The 22,467-nt window shown below is 40.2% G+C and overlaps 1 protein-coding gene and 4 long non-coding RNA genes across 9 annotated transcripts; 3 read left to right on the top strand and 2 right to left on the bottom strand.

Annotated features, from left to right (window-relative positions):
* Positions 1–209: 209 nt before the first annotated feature.
* On the top strand, positions 210–1,341 carry LOC112844763 (uncharacterized). The gene is made up of 2 exons (XR_003217512.1): positions 210–736; positions 908–1,341. It is a non-coding gene; the product is annotated as an uncharacterized LOC112844763 (long non-coding RNA).
* Positions 1,342–5,070: 3,729 nt separating this feature from the next.
* Positions 5,071–12,840, bottom strand: LOC109198464 (uncharacterized). 2 transcript variants are annotated; one of them, XR_003217513.1, is made up of 5 exons: positions 12,706–12,840; positions 6,712–6,867; positions 6,502–6,557; positions 6,350–6,409; positions 5,071–5,101 (listed from the first exon to the last, which is right to left on the bottom strand). It is a non-coding gene; the product is annotated as an uncharacterized LOC109198464 (long non-coding RNA). The 2 variants fall into 2 exon arrangements; XR_002059262.2 differs by lacking the exon at positions 12,706–12,840 and adding an exon at positions 9,080–9,213.
* On the top strand, positions 9,104–17,052 carry LOC109198463 (uncharacterized). Of its 4 annotated transcripts, none has more exons than XM_019353925.2 (6): positions 9,104–9,267; positions 9,374–9,519; positions 9,605–9,666; positions 9,771–9,884; positions 10,552–10,650; positions 10,910–11,497. In XM_019353925.2, the coding sequence occupies exons 1-6, from the start codon at positions 9,151–9,153 to the stop codon at positions 11,080–11,082; spliced, it is 711 nt and encodes a 236-aa protein (XP_019209470.1). In that variant the 5' UTR covers positions 9,104–9,150; the 3' UTR covers positions 11,083–11,497. The 4 variants fall into 4 exon arrangements, 3 of the variants coding, with proteins under 3 accessions (XP_019209470.1, XP_025760184.1, XP_025760183.1); XM_025904399.1 differs by lacking the exons at positions 9,374–9,519; positions 9,605–9,666; positions 9,771–9,884; positions 10,552–10,650; positions 10,910–11,497 and adding exons at positions 14,624–14,769; positions 14,858–14,913; positions 15,023–15,136; positions 16,256–16,354; positions 16,527–17,052 and having other exon boundaries at positions 9,120–9,267; XM_025904398.1 differs by lacking the exons at positions 9,104–9,267; positions 9,374–9,519; positions 9,605–9,666; ... (1 more) ...; positions 10,552–10,650; positions 10,910–11,497 and adding exons at positions 12,732–12,890; positions 14,624–14,769; positions 14,858–14,913; ... (1 more) ...; positions 16,256–16,354; positions 16,527–17,052.
* LOC102079297 (uncharacterized) lies at positions 12,897–14,269 on the top strand. Its single transcript, XR_003217514.1, has 2 exons — positions 12,897–13,306; positions 13,447–14,269. It is a non-coding gene; the product is annotated as an uncharacterized LOC102079297 (long non-coding RNA).
* A 4,946-nt stretch (positions 17,053–21,998) lies between the features above and the next one.
* LOC109198466 (uncharacterized) lies at positions 21,999–22,467 on the bottom strand. The gene is made up of 3 exons (XR_002059265.2): positions 22,346–22,467; positions 22,131–22,187; positions 21,999–22,038 (listed from the first exon to the last, which is right to left on the bottom strand). It is a non-coding gene; the product is annotated as an uncharacterized LOC109198466 (long non-coding RNA).

Below are 22,467 nucleotides of genomic sequence, written 5' to 3' on the forward strand. Positions count from 1 at the left end.
TTTTTATGAGACGCCGTCCACTAATTTCCAAAATAAAACAATGACTAATCATTGAACAGTGGTTTCCACTGTTCTATGGCTTATTAAATCGGAACACTGCCCTTTGAAATACCAGTTACAAATAACACTTGCCAGTTAAAGGCATATTAGGAAATGTTTTTTTCTTTCTTTTTTTTTTAAAGAATAAAACATCTAAAAACGTGCAGTGCTGTGAAAATGTATTTGCACCCTTCCTGGTTTCTATTTTATATATTAGTCACACTTAGATATTTCAGATCATCAAATACATTTTTAGATTAGACAAAGATAACCCAAGCAAACAGAAAACACAGTTCTTAAAGGAATATTTCATTTACATGGCACTGTGTGAAAAGGTAATTGTCCCTAAACCTAATAACTGGTTAGCAAGAACTGAATCAAGCGTTTGCAATGATTGGCAATGAGTCTTTCACATCACTGTGGAGGAACTTTTCAAAACTCTACTATGTAGAATATTTTCAATTCAGTCGCACTGGACTGGATTTTCAAGCATGAATGGATTTTAAAGCCATTCAGAGGTGGCCTTGCTCATGTGCTCATGGCCACAAATTCTCCTTCAATATCATGGTTCCTTCTGTCTACTTTTTCTGTCTCCCAGGTAGGAGAGCTAAAGTGTCTGCTGCTGAGCTGGAAGAGTTTACAAAGCAGGCAGAGTGTCTGAACCTAGAATCCCCTGCTATCTTGGATTCAGAAAAAGGTATGAACCTTTATATAATATGAAAACCTAGAAACTGCAGTTGAACTGAATGTTACTACTTCAATCTAATATTATCTTTATACTCTTTATATTTTTGTAACCGCCATGTTTGATAAGGTCATAATTAATCAAATTTATGAATGAACTTTATTTACAAATGTCTTCTTGCAGGGTTTTGCCCAGATCCAGCGCTCGGCCCCGGAACACAGACTACTGATCTGTCCTTGAGTAGCGTAACGCCCGATGATCTCAACCTATCGGAGAAGCTTTTCACTGAGAGTGGAATGAAGACCATTTTAGACACGGACCAAAGTAGTGTGGATCTATTCAATGAAGACTGAAGTAGTCATAAAATGTCACTAAGCCATTCTTCGCTGACCTCTGGTGTTAACACATTTTCTAAATCTAAAGCTTACTTGATCCTTTGTCTGACCACTCTCTGTAAACCCTAGAGCCATGCTATGTTAAATGTTACTCAAATCAACCGTCTTACCCATTCTGATGTTCCGATTTGAGCTTCAGCAGGTTATCTTGCGTCCTCATGCTTAAATAAACGGAGTTGTTGTCATTTGATTGGCTGATTAGAATGAAAGAGCAGGTGGACAGGTGTACCTTACAAAGATGCCTGTCAGTGCTTATTATCTAGCAAATAATAGCAGCCAAGGAAGCAGTTAATAAAAAATGAGTTGAAGAGAAGAATGTCCATACCTTTGTTTAATTACGTTTATTCCTGTACATACATCTGCTCATGAGTCAGTATATACATTTCTGTCTCTCAGACACACACACGCACACATACGACCACTCAAGATCATATAAAAAGGACTAATATTTTGTGCAGGATTTCATCACAGATCTACATCGGAACATTTGCTTCTGCAAACATCATGCACACACACACCACAAATATGCATACGGCCCTACGCCTCGCTTTACACAGAACAGTTCAAAGTATAGAAAAGTGACAGATGAACCGACAGGCAAACCAGCAGTAATCAAGTGAATTTGGGTCTTTTAACATAAAAAGGCTAAATCTGTTTTTGTTGGTGCATGTGCTTCCTTCACTTTTCTAAATAGGAAAACCACAGAAATGTTATAAAGGTTATTCTTTTTTTTTTTCTCAGGATATTTCCAAATCTTTCAAATGCATCGTTTAGCAATTACTCAAAGTAACGTGTGACGTGTGTACTATATGCGACACCCTGGTGTAACAGTGAGATTTTGCTACATTTTGGGGCTTTTCAAAATCTAGTGCAATCCCCTGAGTGTGATCCATGCAATCACCAGACCTCAGTGAACAAAAACTAAGTGGCTTAGCTCAAATTCTTGACATACATAACCTCATAGTCTTCTTATGCTTTCACAAAGGTGTGCGGAGCAGTGAAAGACAATTATGCAATCTACTCAAAAAGGCCTTCTTTCAGATTTCCATCTGTTCCTCTCTTTGTCAATGTCAAACATATGCAAGATATGTGATGTGCTTCACGTTGTGATCTGTGACATGGAAACATTTGTTGAAGTAACCATCATGAAGCAGGATTACAGGCTAAATAACTCACTCAGAAGAAGGCTTCATAATTAATATTTTATCACAAGTGGACTCCTCTGGGCTGAAAAATCCTGCTAACACTGAACTGCCACCGGCTGCAGCTCCTCATATGACCACCTGAGCAGGCTCCAAAAGACCTTTTAACCATGTTTGCGGCACTCAAACCTTTTTGGAGTGTTTTAAGGAATTTACGTGACAAACAATACTGCTTATTATTTAGCAGGTATTTCTGCTAAATATGGCCTATAAATGCTCCTTGCTTGTCAGGCTAGCTGATAACTATAGATGATATAAAAGATGGACATAGCTTCCAGACCTGAAAAAAAATGAAGCCAATGTGGAAGAGCCATAAACCTGCACTCAGTTGTGATTTAAAAAAAAAAGAAAAAAGAGAAGGGAGCCGGAGATCGACAGACGGATTGGTGCTGCGGCTGCAGTGATGCGGACGCTGCACCGGTCCGTCGTGGTGAAGAGGGAGCTGAGTGTAAAAGCGAATCTCAATTTACCGGTCGATCTACGTCCCTACCCTCACCTATGGCCACGAGCTGTGGGTAGTGACCGAAAGAACGAGATCGCGGATTCAAGCAGCAGAAATGAGCTTCCTCCGAAGGGTGGCTGGCCTCTCCTTAGAGATAGGGTGAGAAGTTCGGCCATCCGGGAGGGTCAGAGTAGAGCCGCCGCTGCTCCTCCACATCGAAAGGAGCCAGTTGAGGTGGTTCGGGCATCTGACAAGGATGCTCCTGGGTGAGGTGTTCCGGGCATGGCCCACCGGGAGGAGGCCCTGGGGCAGACCCAGGACACGCTGGAGAGATTATATCTCTCAGCTGGCCTGGGAACGCCTTGGTGTTCCCCCGGATAAGCTGGAGGAGGTGCTGGGAGAGGGAGGTCTGGGCTTCTCTGCTTAGGCTGCTGCCCCCGCGACCCGGCCTCGGATAAAGCGGATGAAGATGGATGGATGGATGGAAGAAAAAAAGAGTTCAGGTCCTACAGAAGTCTTTTGAAAAAACGCAATCTAATCAGACCTGTATACACACTTTACTACTTAATTTCTTATCACTCACTTTAAATCATGCTGAATACAATACGGAGTGCATTTTGTTACTACCCTTTGAGGTCCGTTACTGGTGTTCACTAACTTCTGCTGGAAAGAGCGACATGTTTACATGTTAGCAGACTGTGTACAGTCTGAACTTTTTCTCTGAAAACAACTGGTTCAAACCAGACTGATAAGGAACGGTGACAGTGAACCAAAGCAGTAATGCTTTCAGGACAGAAAACCACAACAACTCACTGGAAGACAAAAACGCCTCATAGAACAGAGTAGGGCTGATAACGCCTTTACACATATTAGACCTGCTTCATCTCCTTGTTGAGATTCTCCATACTATATTGAACGCCCAAATCCTGCTTCATGACACAGATCACTTGTACCACATAACACCTCACAAAGTGGAACTCTTATTCTTTATGTTCATCTCGAGTAAGTTTACATCTAAGACAGAATATCTGCCTTGTACACATCCACATCCTTTAGACACGAGTAAGCCAAGGTCAGCAGATAATCAACACCTTTACTTGGCCTCTCTTATGTACAAAGCGATTGTGTGCTTTAGTCACGACACAAGACCCCAGAGAGAAATAAAACAACCAAGGCATTCCTTTGCAGTTACACAAAAGATGCTTATTTCACCAATGCACGCTCACATTTTAAATTACTTAAACAAAAAGATTGAAGTATTTTTTTTTCCATTACCAAAGAAGAGTATCCTGTGTTTGATTTGTCCAATTTTGGTTATTTTTTTGCTTATGTTTGACACACATACAAAAGTTTTGCAAACATTGTTCGTCTTTTCTTTCAACAAAACAGAAAACAAACCTTCAAATGCTAAAAACAAAGAAACAAGAAAACAAAACAAGCTTTTCTTCAACACCGGTGGCCGTCTCTTCAAGAGTCAGCCCACCACATGGACACACGTTTAAAACAAACTGTTCCACGTAATCTGTGTAGCATAAAGACCCATTCATACAGTACAGTCAGAGTGTGTGATTGTCACTGGGTTAGGTTGATGCACAGTGAAGTGACGTGAAAAGAGGCAGAGGACGCCTGGTATTTGAATAGTGACATTGATTCAGCTGTTTTTGCCACTGGCCCAACATGTTCCCGCAGGACCCCACGTTCCGCTACAGCGTTGATTTGGATGAAGGCTCTATTGAAGTTCAGTGTTGTGTTGCTTCCTCTGCCTTTAACAAATCAAAAGCACCAAACCAACTGTTACAAATGCACTGGCGTGTATTTTTGCAGGGGAAGTTGGTGGTGTAACATATGAAAGTGTTTTATTGATTGTTTTTTTTTTTAATCATGGTCTGTCTGTGCCATGTGCTTCGGTTAGGGAACATAAAAGTGACAAATTTCCAGTCGTGGCTCCCAGAACTCAATTTGAGAGTCTAGTCTCCAGGTATAGTTCCAAGACCAATAAAATTGCCCACGGCTGGTTCTCCCCTCACATCCCATAGGCTGATATAAGTTGCCCAGCTGGCCAAGGTTCAGTGGTAATGTCACTCCCAAAAAAAAAGTATGGGGCTGCTGGATTGTAAACAAGGCTGGAGATTTTTATAGGGAATGGGTCCAAGAGAAAACAGGGAGAATAAATGTAAACACAATGCTGGAGTATTTAAGGAAGTGTAATTATTTGGGAACTTTACAGCCATCATGATTCTGTGACAGCAGCGGGCAGCAGAGGAAGTTTCAGATCAGCTGTAGTCAGGCTAGTCCGGTCTGAAGATCGGACCTTAGGTAGGAATTCTATTAGGATTACCTGCAGGGATAGAACAAAAGGCTCTCAGTAGTGAGTCAGGGATGTTTCAACAAGATTTAAGCCCTTTTTCCCTCCCCAATTAGTACCTCCTTGGATCAACTTGACGCATACCTGCTGCTCTGTCTGTGGCTTTTCGTTAGACACGGGCACCACGGTGTGTTTCTGTGTAACAGGTACTTAAAAAGTACCCGGTAACAGGTACTATCATCTAATGAAAACCCCTAATAACCATGTCAGGCTGTGCTGAGCCGACCCGAGTAGGTACTGATGGAAAAGAGCTATTAGTGGAAAAAAAACAAACCCTCACTTCACGTGGAGAAGTTTGGCCACAGCGTTTATATCAAACAGCCATCGTCTCACGTCTAACTGGGTCACAGATGCAACCTGTGCAAGCCTATTTGTTTACTTCTGAGTACCAACTTAACTAAGCAGACCGTGCTAAAGTTACTTTTTCTGAAATACAAAAAACCAAGCAGGCTACCCATGGCTATACGCAAAGCTATGAAAAGAGGAACTGGCTGATGGATAAATGGCTATTGGTTAGCATTACGAGGAAGCCAGATATATTAACAGATAACGACCACAGAATATTACATTTTGTGTATCTTTACAAGAATCAATATGCTGCGTTTATATTTAGAAGTGCACGTCAGCCTCTTCTAAACACAATTAAACTGGCACAGAATCGGATGAAGGAGCTGAAAGCCGGCTGGATAAATAACATCTGTATATAGAAGTCCAGACACCACGACACAAATTGATAATGTCAGTAATAAGAAATGCTAATACTAGTAGGTTAAACTAATTTGTAATATTTTATTAATGGACAACACAAGACAAGGTGGTACACAACCACTAGCCAGGGCTGTGGATTGCAGGAGCCCTATTTACTCAACAACTAATGTACTCAATTACAAAGTTTTTTTTACCCCTTTGGTTGGACTAACTGAGCCACAATGTGCTACAGTAATCAATCAAAGACATGCAAGCATACACTGCAGAAACAATAACTTCTTAACATCTGCATTCAAAAAGGTTGGAGATATGATACTTTCCATGGTGCAGCGATAAACCTGTAACTTCATGAACAACCAGAAACCAACTCTCGGCACAATGTCTCATCTAAAATAGTACCTTTTGAGTTAAAAACAGCAGCTTTTTAACGCAATCTGGTAGTGGGTGTAACACCTGGTATACTTTCATTAACTGTACTGGGATAATTACACCACTGAAAGAGCTAATACTTACATATTCCATCATGTTGTTGGTTTCACACTTCCTTTTGCTTAGTCTCCAATGCAAACACAACTACACAGAAACAGAGTTCAGAAACAGTGATTAGAGAAGATTAGAGAAGTTTCATTAGCCCACACATATCAAATGATGCCTTCACTGCTTACCTTGTGGTAAAGTCTGCTGTTTTCCTACTCCAAAGTTTCTCTATAGATCTTCTTGTCTGGAAAAAATTAGATGATACTGTGTGAAAAAACAGTCTCATATCAACTTAGTGCACAACATTTTTGTTGTGTTCACTGCGATGCTGCAGCAAATGTGGTAAATTCTCTGTATAACATTTTCAAACTGTGGGACGAAGTGAATGGGCATCTCACCCTTTTGCTGAGGCAGATGACGGGCCACAAACTGAAGCCCAGTGTGCAACAGCAACAAAGACAACCACACAGAAGCCACCGCACATTCACCGGGAGCGTCTTTCTCAGGCAGCTGTTCACACGATTGATACTGGCTTTGAATTCCTCTGGTGCCACCTAAGGGAAGCACACAGTATTACTTTTTATTATTAAAAGTGAGTCTGTTCACATTTTAGCACCATTAAATGTGCATCAAACATCTGTATTTTGTACGAAAAAAAAGGAAAGAATTAATTTAAATGCACTTAGATGCGCTACATGTTGAATCTGATGTAAACCCCGTGTATTATAGTCCCTTTAAATGGGAGAGTTTGGCCAGTTTTTTTTACTTTGAGATAAAAGTAGATTGTAGCTCATTTTAATATGATGGAACTATTATTTTATATTGTTAGTGGGTAAATAGTAAAATTTAAAATTATTGCTATAATTTTGACTCGTATTGCAAAGATAGTCCAAAGCAGCTTTTCTTCTTGTTTATTTGACATCTCTAAACATATTTAGACACATTTTACGTGTTAGAACACAAAATAGAAAACATGGTATGTCAAAATTACCATTGAAAGTGAGGTAATATAAAATTTTGTCATAGTCTGTGTTTTAATAATTCATTATTTTCTTTGTTTTTCCTGTTCTTTCTCTGTTCACATGTTATTCTGTTTTATTTACTTATTTTTGTTTGTTTGTTTGTTTTATTTCTGGTCTCTCCTTTAGTTGCTGACAGTTTTATTTTAAAGGTATTTTATCATGTGGACGTTTACTTTTATCACCCTCCTTGTTGAGTTCTTCTGTGTCTTATTATCGCTTGTTTGTTTGTTTTTCCTTCCACCTTTGTGCAAACATTGTTGTTCATCTCTAAGTTCACATTAAACATCCTTTTACTGCCTAAGGTTTCCTATGATGTAAACCTGTTACAAATAAAACCTTTAAAATGATTTCACTTAAAATTGGATTGAAAAGAATTGTAGGAAGTCTGTAACATCAATGTGCCTCCTAGTAAACTCAGTACACAATATTTAATACTTAAGGTGATGACTTTTGAACCGGATGTTGTTGTCCGAAGGAGGCCCCGTTAAGTGGCTAGTTGTCAGATCAACAGTATTCAATAAAGCAAGATAAGGACCGTGCTTTATGTCCTGATTTAATTCAGAGTGCTCTGCCTAATTCAGTAATAAGGGTGGCACACAACACTGATGGCTGGACAAGCATTATGGACACTGTAAAACTATAAAGTCCAGCTCTTGTAACTACTAATCATCTTGTTTGATCCTTTTTAGTTTCTGGATTTGGCTCCAGAAGATGGAGCCAGTAGCAGTGTGGCCTCTCTGGTTGTGGCCCTGCTTTTTTACACTTCTTTTATTGACCAGCACTCTGGGTGTGAAGTAACTTACAGTGTCTGTGTTTCTTTTCATTCCCTTTTGTTAGAGCCTCCAGCTACCAAGTCCTTCCCAACATCTATTATTTTCTTCATTGGTACTCCCAAAAGCTTGATTCTGTTCATCTGGATTTAGCGTTTTCAGTGGGAGAAACGTTTCGTCACTCATCCAAGTGACTTCTTCAGTTTCAGCTGACTGCAGGTTTGCATGAAACTAGCCCACTGAATGAACAGTGGCTGTGAGGTCAGTTCCTTGGTCATTAAAACGCTACGTCCAGATGAACAGAATCAACCTTTTGGGATTTACTTACCTGGATGACTGAGCATGCATCAAGACATTTATTGGTATTGATATGAGGACACTATTAGGCTGAAAGACAGTCTATTTTTATTTTTATTCTATTATTTTATTCCATTTAACTTTTATTGTATAACTTTCAATAAAGTGTTCTTTTTATCATTGAAACCATCTCTCTTGCCAGGATATGTTTTCAAACCCAGGTAGCTTTTAATTTAATTTGTTACATTTACATGTCAATCTTTTATTTCCTAGGGGTGAAATTCCCTTAGGTGGGATTGGTAAATGGTAATTGGCCTGGTTCTTATATAGCCCTTTTCTACTCTTCTGAGCACTCAAAGTGCTTTACACAACTTGTGCATTCGCACAAGCACATTTTCTTGGTGCTTTCTAACTAACATTCACACACCGGTTCACTCTCCGATGGATGCATCGGAGAGTAATTTGGGGTTTGTATCTTGCCCAAGGATATTTGGCATGCAGACAAGGGGAAGCCAGGAATCGAACCTCCAACCTTCCGATCAGTAGATGACCTGCTCTACCATTGTCGCAACACATTTAAATAACCCCCTGACTGTACTGCCACAGAGTAAATATTTCTGTAATGTTCTTCTAAGTACAATTACAACACATAAGTAAACAATTGAGCAATACTTCACCTAAACTGGGCTGAGTCTCGTATGTCTAGAACACATTTAAAGTCTGAAGCCACACTATCAGCAGACGAGCCATGATGGAGTTTGTTCACGTTGCTGTAGCTGTGCTCGGTCTTCTGTCTCTTGGACACTCAGCTCCTGTGACAAGCTGTGAGAATCTACTCCAGCCTCGTGAAATCTACGGAAGTCAGGTCAGACCCTCTTACGTCATTTCTCACTTTTTTTTCCTTTTTTTTTTTTTCTCATTTTCGATATGAAATGTTTGTTGTCTTATACACTTAATACTGTCTGTTTCAGCTGCTGGGCAAATGGATGCTACTTGCAGAGAGCACAAGCATACCTGGATCCAAAATGCTGCTACAGATGCTTATGGAAAATACCTGGGTGAAGATCACCGCTGCCAGTGAAGCCGATACATTTCACAGTCTCCAAATTCAAAAAATGTAATAAACATGATGTTTTTCCTGAACTGACACTGTTTTCAAATAATGTTAATGTAAAAATCTCTCTAATTTTATCTTCTAAAAGGATGGGCAAGTGCTTCACATGGAAAAAAAACATGACTTTGGTTAACAACACTCTCACTGTGGGTGAGTATTACTGAGGGAACAAACATTTGGATGACCAGATTTACACTTTGTGCCACAACACTTTCAGTATATATCAATTGGTGTGTATTTGCACATGTCCATAGTGGGGGATTACCGAGTGTCTGGTGTCCTGCTGAATACTGGCTGCCCTGACTGTCTTGTTATCTACTTAAATATGACCATGGGAAGAATCAAAGTCAGAGCTCTCCAGCTCCTGAGTAAGAACAATGACACAGCTAAACACTGTAATGTCAAAGTACTTAAGTATTTTTTTATGGTCCAACTTCATGTATTTAATTTATTAAAGCTGAAAGAGATGCTGGTGACTAATTTCCAACTTAAAACAACATCAAAACAATGATTAACAGTCGTTTCCACTTTTCCAGGTCTTTAAATAAATAATTGTAGTTTCCAAATGCTGCCGTCTGGATGAGGACATCCAAATAATAGTTAAAGGCAAAATTTTAAACTCTGTGAAAAAAGGAAAAAATAAATTATGAAATGAAAAATGTGCTTTCCCCCACATGACCTGTGCCTGCCTTTTTCTCTTAAGAAATAAAAACATAATTTTAAAAGGGCATTTTGTATTTAATTATGTTTCTTTGATTAACATTCAGATTTGGTTGATGAGCCGAAACGTTTAAATGTGACAAATATGCAAAAAAGTAAGAAATCAGAAAGAAGCCAAATATTTTTCACTGTACATAATTGTACTAAAATACCTTCCTTAAACACATAAGTCAAAATATTGCTGCTTACAAATGGATGCAGTAACATTTGAAAATTGTCCCTGATGTAATTTTATTCTTGATAACTTAAATACTTCTGTGCCATCGTAGTGCCCTGACATGAGCCTCCAGTGCTAACACTTTTTCTGTCTCTCAGGTACGAGAGTTAGGGTGTCTGCAGCTGAGCTGGAAGAGTTTACAAAGCAGGCAGAGTGTCTGAACCTACAACCACCTGCTATCATGGACTTAGAAGAGGGTATGAACTTCTACTTAATATGAAAGTCTTAAAGCCACGTCTGTATGTGCCCTGAAGAATAAACAAAACGCAGTAGCCAGTAGCAGATTACAGTTTGTCAAATGAGTTCAGTTACACAAAGAAACTGCAGCTGAACTAAATGTCACACCTTCAGTTTAATGTTGTTGTTATTTTTATACCAGCATGGTTGGAACAACTGTAGATTCAATTCATTTCTCCTCTCATAAATTAAAGCCATTCACAAATGTCATCTTCACAGGTTTGTGCCCAGATCCAACTCTTGCCCCAGAAACAAATTTCACTGATCGAACCACAGACACCATAAGCTCTGAAGAGCTCAGCCTTCTAGAAGAACTTCTCAGTAGTGAAAGTGGAGTGAAGACCTTTTTGGATATGATCCGAAGAAGTATGGCTTCATTCAAGCAAGACTGATGGCTCTGCCTGTGAAGAATATTGCCACTAAAAATGAAGATGCTAAAAAAGAAGCACGACTGTTTTTTCCTCTGTGGCAATTTGTTCTGTGTCATCAGTGTAATTTAGATTTAGTTTCATTGAACTGACATAAAACTGACAATGTGAGCCTGCTTTAAGAAGAAAAGATGATAGCACATGAGTAAATTAGTTTAGTCACTTTAATGCACCATGTACTAAAGACCCAATCAACAAACCATGATAAAGTTTGTTCATGTTGCTCCGGTTGGGCTCAGTCTGCTGATTGTCATGTATTGATATATGGCTATGTCTTAAGGTGATGACTTTTGAACCGGATGTTGTTGTCCGAAGGAGGCCCCGTTAAGTGGCTAGTTGTCAGATCAACAGTATTCAATAAAGCAAGATAAGGACCGTGCTTTATGTCCTGATTTAATTCAGAGTGCTCTGCCTAATTCAGTAATAAGGGTGGCACACAACACTGATGGCTGGACAAAGCATTATGGACACTGTAAAACTATAAAGTCCAGCTCTTGTAACTACTAATCATCTTGTTTGATCCTTTTTAGTTGCTGGATTTGGCTCCAGAAGATGGAGCCAGTAGCAGCGTGGCCTCTCTGGTTGTGGCCCTGCTTTTTTTACACTTCTTTTATTGACCAGCACTCTGGGTGTGAAGTAACTTACAGTGTCTGTGTTTCTTTTCATTCCCTTTTGTTAGAGCCTCCAGCTACCAAGTCCATCCCAACATCTATTATTTTTCTTCATTGGTACTCCCAAAAGCTTGATTCTGTTCATCTGGATTTAGCGTTTTCAGTGGGAGAGACGTTTCGTCACTCATCCAAGTGACTTCTTCAGTCTCAGCTGACTGCAGGTTTGCATGAAACTAGCCCACTGAATGAACAGTGGCTGTGAGGTCAGTTCCTTGGTCATTAAAAACGCTACGTCCAGATGAACAGAATCAACCTTTTGGGATTTACTTACCTGGATGACTGAGCATGCATCAAGACATTTATTGGTATTGATATGAGGACACTATTAGGCTGAAAGACAGTCTGTTTTTATTTTTATTCTATTATTTTATTCCATTTAACTTTTTATTGTATAACTTTCAATAAAGTGTTCTTTTTATCATTGAAACCATCTCTCTTGCCAGGATATGTTTTCAAACCCAGGTAGCTTTTAATTTAATTTGTTACATTTACATGTCAATCTTTTTATTTCCTAGGGGTGAAATTCCCTTAGGTGGCATTGGTAAATGGACTGCTTCTTATATAGCCCTTTTCTACTCTTCTGAGCACTCAAAGTGCTTTACACAACTTGTGCATTCGCACAAGCACATTTTCTTGGTGCTTTCTAACTAACATTCACACACCGGTTCACTCTCCGATGGATGCATCGAGAGTAATTTGGGGTTAGTATCTTGCCAAAGGATATTTGGCATGCAGACAAGGGGAAGCCAGGAATCGAACCTCCAACCTTCTGATCAGTAGATGACCTGCTCTACCATTGTCGCAACACATTTAAATAACCCCCCTGACTGTACTGCCACAGAGTAAATATTTCTGTTATGTTCTTCTAAGTACAGTTACAACACATAAGTAAACAATTGAGCAATACTTCACCTACACTGGCCTGAGTCTCGTATATCTAGAACACACTTCAGAGTCTGAAGCCACACTATCAGCAGACGAGCCATGATGGAGTTTGTTCACGTTGCTGTAACTGTGCTCTGTCTTCTGTCACTTGGACACTCAGCTCCTGTGACAAGCTGTGAAAATCTAATCCAGCCTCGTGAAATCCACGGAAATCAGGTCAGACTCTCTCTTATCTCACCTTTCACTTATCACTTTCTGCACATATACGCTGAGTAAAATAAGTTTTGAACACGTCACCAAATTTACATGAAATTCACACTCGATGTAGGTAACCACCCATCCAGTCCACACATGCAAAGAAATCAAACCATTGATATCCATAAATTAAGCTATATGTAATAATAAGAGGAAAAGTATTGAACATATAGAACGGAAGGTGCAAAAAGGCATGGAAGTCATGCCACCAGCTGAAATCTATCAGCAATTACAAAGCAATCCTGCCCCCTAGTGCAAATTAATGTCAGCTGGTTCTATTCTAACTGACAGCCTATAAAAAGTTGTCTCATTAACAAGGTGTCACACAAGAAACATCTCATGATGGATAAAACCAATCCATCAGAATTACTAAACTTGTAAGTAAATTTTATTTATATAGCACATTTCACAGCTAAAAATCACAAAGTGCTTCACAATTAAATCAAAAATACAAATAAAATAATATAAAACAGTGAAAAATTTAATTAAAAGCTTGTTTGTATAAAAATGTCTTCAGCTGCTTTTTAAAGGAGTCAGTGGAGTCTAGACAGCGTAAAGACAACGCCAGGGAGTTCCACAGCCTTGGTCCTAGTGCCTGAAAAGCCCGATCCCCATGTGTTTTAAACCTAGTATGTTTCAGATCCAACATAACCAGAACGGTTATGTTGGATCTGAAGGTTCCAGTGAGCACTGTTGGGGCAGGAGAGAACATAATTTCACCATAAACCGGCCAGGACCAGCTGCTCCCCGCCAGTTTTCAAACAGGGGAGTGAAAAGAATTATCAGAAGAGTTGTCCAAAAGCAAAGGAGCACTTGCGAAGAGCTACAAAAAGACGTGGAATCAGCTCATCTGCCATGGCCTGTATGCACGCTCACCATACAAGACTCCATTGCTGAAGAAAAAGCATGCTAAAGCACGTTTAAAGTTTGCTGAACAACATTTAGACAAGAAATACTGGCAGAATATACTCTGGTCAGTAGAGACCAAAACTGAACTGATGCCTTAATACACGCCATGTCTGGAGGTCAAAAGGCACTGCATACCACCCCAAAAACAATATACCAGCAGTGAAGTCTGGAGTTGGGAACATCACAGTATGGGGCTGTTTTTCGTCATGTGGCACTGTAATGTTTCATATAAATGGAGGAAGATGAATGGAAAAATGTTCTGCTAGCATCTACCAGGATATTGAAGATGAAATGAGGACCTTTCAGCAAGACGATGATCCCAAACACAAAGCCAAAGAAGCTGCTAGAATGACACAGCCAATCACCTGACCTGAATCTAATTGAAAATCTATAGATATAATTAAAGTTTAGAGTTCATAGCAGGGCTCACAGAACGTTCAGAATTTGAAGACCATTTGTGTAGAAGAATGAACCAAAATCACACCTGAGCGATGCCTGCGGCTAGGAGGCGCCTTGAAGTTGTCATTACCAACAAAAGCTTTTGCATGAAGTATTAAACACAATTTCAGTAAGTGTGTTCAATACTTTTTCCTCCTTTCATTTCTCATTATTACACATAATATCTATGGTTTGATTTCTTTGCATGTGTGGACTGGCTGGATTGTTACTGACATCTGGTGAGAATTTTATGTCAATAGCACCTTTAGAAATATATGTACTGAGAAATTTGGTGATGTTTTCAATACTTATTTTACCCCCTGTATATTATACACCATCTGTTTCAGCTGGTGGGAAAATGGACACACATAGCAGTGAGCTTAGACATACCTGGATTCAACATGCTGACGAAGATGCCTCTGGAGACCGCCTGGATGAACATCACTGCTGCCAATGAGGCTAATACGTTCAATAATCTCTACGTTCACAAAATGTAATAAAAATGATAAAGCCTTTCCTGAAGTGATACTGTTTTCAAGTAATGTGAATATAGAAATCTCTTTAATTTTATCTTTTAAAAGGAGGGGCATGTGTTCCACACTGAAAACCAACGTGACTTTGGTTAACAACAGTATGGGTGAGTATTAGTGAGGGAACAAACATTCGATGACCAGATTTAGACTTTGGACCTAGCATTGCCACAACACTTTCAGTATATATCGATTGATGTGTATTTCTGTCCACAGTGTACAATTACCAATATCCTACTGTCCTGCTGAATACTGGCTGTCCTGACTGCCTTGTTATGTACTCAAATAAAACCATTGGAAGAACCACATTTAAAGCTCTCCATCTCCTGAGTAAGAACAATGACACACCTATAATGTAATGTCAAAGTACGTAAGTATTTTTTATGAGACGCCGTCTACTAATTTCCAAAATAAAACAATGACTAATCATTGAACAGTGGTTTCCACTGTTCTATGGCTTATTAAATCGGAACACTGCCCTTTGAAATACCAGTTACAAATAACACTTGCCAGTTAAAGGCATATTAGGAAATGTTTTTTTCTTTTTTTTTTTTAAAGAATAAAACATCTAAAAACGTGCATCCATCCATCCATCCATCCATTCGCTTCCGCTTCTCCTTTCCAGGGTCGCGGGGGGCGCTGGAGCCTATCCCAGCTGTCATAGGGCGAGAGGCGGGGTACACTCTGGACAGGTCGCCAGTCTGTCGCAGGGCCAACACACAAGGACAGACAACCATTCACACTCACATTCGCTCGCACATTCACACCTAGTGGCAATTTGGTTTATCCAATTAACCTATCCCCACAAGTTGCATGTCTTTGGACGGTGGGAGGAAGCCGGAGTACCCGGAGAGAACCCACGCAAACACGGGGAGAACATGCAAACTCCACACAGAAAGACCCCGGCCTGATGGTGGAATTGAACTCAGGACCTTCTTGCTGTGCGGCAACAGTGCTAACCACCGTGCCACCGTGCTGCCCATAAAACCCTAAAAGCCCTAAAAACGTGCAGTGCTGTGAAAATGTATTTGCACCCTTCCTGGTTTCTCTCTATTTTACATATTAGTCACACTTAGATATTTCAGATCATCAAATACATTTTTAGATTAGACAAAGATAACCCAAGCAAACAGAAAACACAGTTCTTAAAGGAATATTTCATTTACATGGCACTGTGTGAAAAGGTAATTGTCCCTAAACCTAATAACTGGTTAGCAAGAACTGAAATCAAGCGTTTGCAATGATTGGCAATGAGTCTTTCACATCACTGTGGAGGAACTTTTCAAAACTCTACTATGTAGAATATTTTCAATTCAGTCGCACTGGACTGGATTTTCAAGCATGAATGGATTTTAAAAGCCATTCAGAGGTGGCCTTGCTCATGTGCTCATGGCCACAAATTCTCCTTCAATATCATGGTTCCTTCTGTCTACTTTTTCTGTCTCCCAGGTAGGAGAGTTAAAGTGTCTGCTGCTGAGCTGGAAGAGTTTACAAAGCAGGCAGAGTGTCTGAACCTAGAATCCCCTGCTATCATGGATTCAGAAAAAGGTATGAACCTTTATATAATATGAAAACCTAGAAACTGCAGTTGAACTGAATGTTACTTCTTCAATCTAATATTATCTTTATACTCTTTATATTTTTGTAACCGCCATGTTTGATAAGGTCATAGATTAATCAAATTTATGAATGAACTTTATTTACAAATGTCTTCTTGCAGGGTTTTGCCCAGATCCAGCGCTCGGCCCCGGAACACAGACTACTGATCTGTCCTTGAGTAGCGTAACGCCCGATGATCTCAACCTATCGGAGAAGCTTTTCACTGAGAGTGGAATGAAGACCATTTTAGACACGGACCAAAGTAGTGTGGATCTATTCAATGAAGACTGAAGTAGTCATAAATGTCACTAAGCCATTCTTCGCTGACCTCTGGTGTTAACACATTTTCTAAATCTAAAGCTTACTTGATCTCTTTGTCTGACCACTCTCTGTAAACCCTAGAGCCATGCTATGTTAAATGTTACTCAAATCAACCGTCTTACCCATTCTGATGTTCCGATTTGAGCTTCAGCAGGTTATCTTGCGTCCTCATGCTTAAATAAACGGAGTTGTTGTCATTTGATTGGCTGATTAGAATGAAAGAGCAGGTGGACAGGTGTACCTTACAAAGATGCCTGTCAGTGCTTATTATCTAGCAAATAATAGCAGCCAAGGAAGCAGTTAATAAAAAAATGAGTTGAAGAGAAGAATGTCCATACCTTTGTTTAATTACGTTTATTCCTGTACATACATCTGCTCATGAGTCATGTATATACATTTTCTGTCTCTCAGACACACACACGCACACATACGACCACTCAAGATCATATAAAAAGGACTAATATTTTGTGCAGGATTTCATCACAGTCAGATCTACATCGGAACATTTGCTTCTGCAAACATCATGCACACACACACCACAAATATGCATACGGCCCTATGCCTCGCTTTACACAGAACAGTTCAAAGTATAGAAAAGTGACAGATGAACCGACAGGCAAACCAGCAGTAATCAAGTGAATTTGGGTCTTTTAACATAAAAAGGCTAAATCTGTTTTTTGTTGGTGCATGTGCTTCCTTCACTTTTCTAAATAGGAAAACCACAGAAATGTTATAAAGGTTATTCTTTTTTTTTTCTCAGGGATATTTCCAAATCTTCAAATGCATCGTTTAGCAATTACTCAAAGTAACGTGTGACGTGTGTACTATATGCGACACCCTGGTGTAACAGTGAGATTTTGCTACATTTTGGGGCTTTTCAAAATCTAGTGCAATCCCCTGAGTGTGATCCATGCAATCACCAGACCTCAGTGAACAAAAACTAAGTGGCATAGCTCAAATTCTTGACATACATAACCTCATAGTCTTCTTATGCTTTCACAAAGGTGTGCGGAGCAGTGAAAGACAATTATGCAATCTACTCAAAAAGGCCTTCTTTCAGATTTCCATCTGTTCCTCTCTTTGTCAATGTCAAACATATGCAAGATATGTGATGTGCTTCACGTTGTGATCTGTGACATGGAAACATTTGTTGAAGTAACCATCATGAAGCAGGATTACAGGCTAAATAACTCACTCAGAAAGAAGGCTTCATAATTAATATTTTATCACAAAGTGGACTCCTCTGGGGCTGAAAAATCCTGCTAACACTGAACTGCCACCGGCTGCAGCTCCTCATATGACCACCTGAGGCAGGCTCCAAAAGACCTTTTAACCATGTTTGCGGCACTCAAACCTTTTTGGAGTGTTTTTAAGGAATTTACGTGACAAACAATAACTGCTTATTATTTAGCAGGTATTTCTGCTAAATATGGCCTATAAATGCTCCTTGCTTGTCAGGCTAGCTGATAACTATAGATGATATAAAAGATGGACATAGCTTCCAGACCTGAAAAAAAAATGAAGCCAATGTGGAAGAGCCATAAACCTGCACTCAGTTGTGATTTAAAAAAAAAAAGAAAAGAGAAGGGAGCCGGAGATCGACAGACGGATTGGTGCTGCGGCTGCAGTGATGCGGACGCTGCACCGGTCCGTCGTGGTGAAGAGGGAGCTGAGTGTAAAAGCGAAATCTCAATTTACCGGTCGATCTACGTCCCTACCCTCACCTATGGCCACGAGCTGTGGGTAGTGACCGAAAGAACGAGATCGCGGATTCAAGCAGCAGAAATGAGCTTCCTCCGAAGGGTGGCTGGCCTCTCCCTTAGAGATAGGGTGAGAAGTTCGGCCATCCGGGAGGGCTCAGAGTAGAGCCGCCGCTGCTCCTCCACATCGAAAGGAGCCAGTTGAGGTGGTTCGGGCATCTGACAAGGATGCCTCCTGGTGAGGTGTTCCGGCATGGCCCACCGGGAGGAGGCCCTGGGCAGACCCAGGACACGCTGGAGAGATTATATCTCTCAGCTGGCCTGGGAACGCCTTGGTGTTCCCCCGGATAAGCTGGAGGAGGTGGCTGGGAGAGGGAGGTCTGGGCTTCTCTGCTTAGGCTGCTGCCCCCGCGACCCGGCCTCGGATAAAGCGGATGAAGATGGATGGATGGATGGAAGAAAAAAAGAGTTCAGGTCCTATAGAAGTCTTTTGAAAAAACGCAATCTAATCAGACCTGTATACACACTTTACTACTTAATTTCTTATTCACTCACTTTAAATCATGTGAATACAATACGGAGTGCATTTTGTTACTACCCTTTGAGGTCCGTTACTGGTGTTCACTAACTTCTGCTGGAAAGAGCGACATGTTTACATGTAGCAGACTGTGTACAGTCTGAACTTTTTCTCTGAAAACAACTGGTTCAAACCAGACTGATAAGGAACGGTGACAGTGAACCAAAGCAGTAATGCTTTCAGGACAGAAAACCACAACAACTCACTGGAAGACAAAAACGCCTCATAGAACAGAGTAGGGCTGATAACGCCTTTACACATATTAGACCTGCTTCATCTCCTTGTTGAGATTCTCCATACTATATTGAACGCCCAAATCCTGCTTCATGACACAGATCACTTGTACCACATAACACCTCACAAAGTGGAACTCTTATTCTTTATGTTCATCTCGAGTAAGTTACATCTAAGACAGAATATCTCCTTGTACACATCCACATCCTTTAGACACGAGTAAGCAAGGTCAGCAGATAATCAACACCTTTACTTGGCCTCTCTTATGTACAAGCGATTGTGTGCTTTAGTCACGACACAAGACCCCAGAGAGAAATAAAACAACCAAGGCATTCCTTTGCAGTTACACAAAAGATGCTTATTTCACCAATGCACGCTCACATTTTTAAATTACTTAAACAAAAAGATTGAAGTATTTTTTTTTTCCATTACCAAAGAAGAGTATCCTGTGTTTGATTTGTCCAATTTTGGTTATTTTTTTGCTTATGTTTGACACACATACAAAGTTTTGCAAACATTGTTCGTCTTTTCTTTCAACAAAACAGAAACAAACCTTCAAATGCTAAAACAAAGAAAACAAGAAAACAAAACAAGCTTTTCTCAACACCGGTGGCCGTCTCTTCAAGAGTCAGCCCACCACATGGACACACGTTTAAAACAAACTGTTCCACGTAATCTGTGTAGCATAAAGACCCATTCATACAGTACAGTCAGAGTGTGTGATTGTCACTGGGTTAGGTTGATGCACAGTGAAGTGACGTGAAAAGAGGCCAGAGGACGCCTGGTATTTGAATAGTGACATTGAGTTCAGCTGTTTTTGCCACTGGCCCAACATGTTCCCGCAGGACCCCCACGTTCCGCTACAGCGTTGATTTGGATGAAGGCTCTATTGAAGTTCAGTGTTGTGTTGCTTCCTCTGCCTTTAACAAATCAAAAGCACCAAACCAACTGTTACAAATGCACTGGCGTGTATTTTTTGCAGGGGAAGTTGGTGGTGTAACATATGAAAGTGTTTTATTGATTGTTTTTTTTTTTAATCATGGTCTGTCTGTGCCATGTGCTTCGGTTAGGGAACATAAAAGTGACAAATTTCCAGTCGTGGCTCCCAGAACTCAATTTGAGAGTCTAGTCTCCAGGTATAGTTCCAAAGACCAATAAAATTGCCCACGGCTGGTTCTCCCTCACATCCCATAGGCTGATATAAGTTTGCCCAGCTGGCCAAGGTTCAGTGGTAATGTCACTCCCAAAAAAAAAGTATGGGGCTGCTGGATTTGTAAACAAGGCTGGAGATTTGTTATAGGGAATGGGTCCAAGAGAAAACAGGGAGAATAAATGTAAACACAAATGCTGGAGTATTTAAGGAAGTGTAATTTGGGAACTTTACAGCCATCATGATTCTGTGACAGCAGCGGGCAGCAGAGGAAGTTTCAGATCAGCTGTAGTCAGGCTAGTCCGGTCTGAAGATCGGGACCTTAGGTAGGAATTCTATTAGGATTACCTGCAGGGATAGAACAAAAGGCTCTCAGTAGTGAGTCAGGATGTTTCAACAAGATTTAAGCCCTTTTTCCCCCAATTAGTACCTCCTTGGATCAACTTGACGCATACCTGCTGCTCTGTCTGTGGCTTTTCGTTAGACACGGCACCACGGTGTTGTTTCTGTGTAACAGGTACTTAAAAAAGTACCCGGTAACAGGTACTATCATCTATGAAAACCCCTAATAACCATGTCAGGCTGTGCTGAGCCGACCCGAGTAGGTACTGATGGAAAAGAGCTATTAGTGGAAAAAAAAACAAACCTCACTTCACGTGGAGAAGTTTGGCCACAGCGTTTATATCAAAACAGCCATCGTCTCACGTCTAACTGGGTCACAGATGCAAACCTGTGCAAGCCTATTTGTTTACTTCTGAGTACCAACTTAACTAAGCAGACCGTGCTAAAGTTACTTTTTCTGAAATACAAAAAACCAAGCAGGCTACCCATGGCTATACGCAAAGCTATGAAAAAGAGGAACTGGCTGATGGATAAATGGCTATTGTGTTAGCATTACGAGGAGCCAGATATATTAACAGATAACGACCACAGAATATTACATTTGTGTATCTTTACAAGAATCAATATGCTGCGTTTATATTTAGAAGTGCACGTCAGCCTCTTCTAAACACAATTAAACTGGCACAGAATCGGATGAAGGAGCTGAAAGCCGGCTGGATAAATAACATCTGTATATAGAAGTCCAGACACCACGACACAAAATTGATAATGTCAGTAATAAAAATGCTAATACTAGTAGGTTAAACTAATTTGTAATATTTTATTAATGGACAATACAAGACAAGGTGGTACACAACCACTAGCCAGGGCTGGGATTGCAGGAGCCCTATTTACTCAACAACTAATGTACTCAATTACAAAGTTTTTTTACCCCTTTGTTTTGGACTAACTGAGCACAATGTGCTACAGTAATCAATCAAAGACATGCAAGCATACACTGCAGAAACAATAACTTCTTAACATCTGCGTTCAAAAAGGTTGGAGATATGATACTTTTCCATGGTGCAGCGATAAACCTGTAACTTCATGAACAACCAGAAACCAACTCTCGGCACAATGTCTCATCTAAAATAGTACCTTTTGAGTTAAAACAGCAGCTTTTTAACGCAATCTGGTAGTGGGTGTAACACCTGGTATACTTTCATTAACTGTACTGGATAATTACACCACTGAAAAGAGCTAATACTTAATATTCCATCATGTTGTTGGTTTCACACTTCCTTTTGCTTAGTCTCCAATGCAAACACAACTACACAGAAACAGAGTTCAGAAACAGTGATTAGAGAAGATTAGAGAAGTTTCATTAGCCCACACATATCAAATGATGCCTTCACTGCTTACCTTGTGGTAAAGTCTGCTGTTTTCCCACTCCAAAAGTTTCTCTATAGATCTTCTTGTCTGGAAAAAGATATTAGATGATACTGTTGTGAAAAAACGGTCTCATATTAACTTAGTGCACAACATTTTTTGTTGTGTTCACTGTGATGCTGCAGCAAATGTGGTAAATTCTCTGTATAACATTTCAAACTGTGGGACGAAGTGAATGGGCATCTCACCCTTTTGCTGAGGCAGATGACGGGCCACAAACTGAAGCCCAGTGTGCAACAGCAACAAAGACAACCACACAGAAGCCACCGCACATTCACCGGGAGTGTCTTTCTCAGGCAGCTGTTCACAC

The sequence above is a fragment of the Oreochromis niloticus genome, unplaced genomic scaffold (assembly GCF_001858045.2).
Source record: "Oreochromis niloticus isolate F11D_XX unplaced genomic scaffold, O_niloticus_UMD_NMBU tig00001425_pilon, whole genome shotgun sequence".
NCBI classification, from domain to species: domain Eukaryota; kingdom Metazoa; phylum Chordata; class Actinopteri; order Cichliformes; family Cichlidae; genus Oreochromis; species Oreochromis niloticus.

Bases quoted from the DNA above. Each gene is read 5' to 3' on its own strand.
- LOC109198463 (XM_019353925.2), top strand. From the start codon at position 9,151: ATGATGGAGTTTGTTCACGTTGCTGTAGCTGTGCTCGGTCTTCTGTCT. The intron at 9,520-9,604 runs GTAATAAACATG...ATCTTCTAAAAG, and splicing joins AGTCTCCAAATTCAAAAAAT to GATGGGCAAGTGCTTCACAT. The intron at 10,651-10,909 runs GTATGAACTTCT...TCATCTTCACAG, and splicing joins TATCATGGACTTAGAAGAGG to GTTTGTGCCCAGATCCAACT.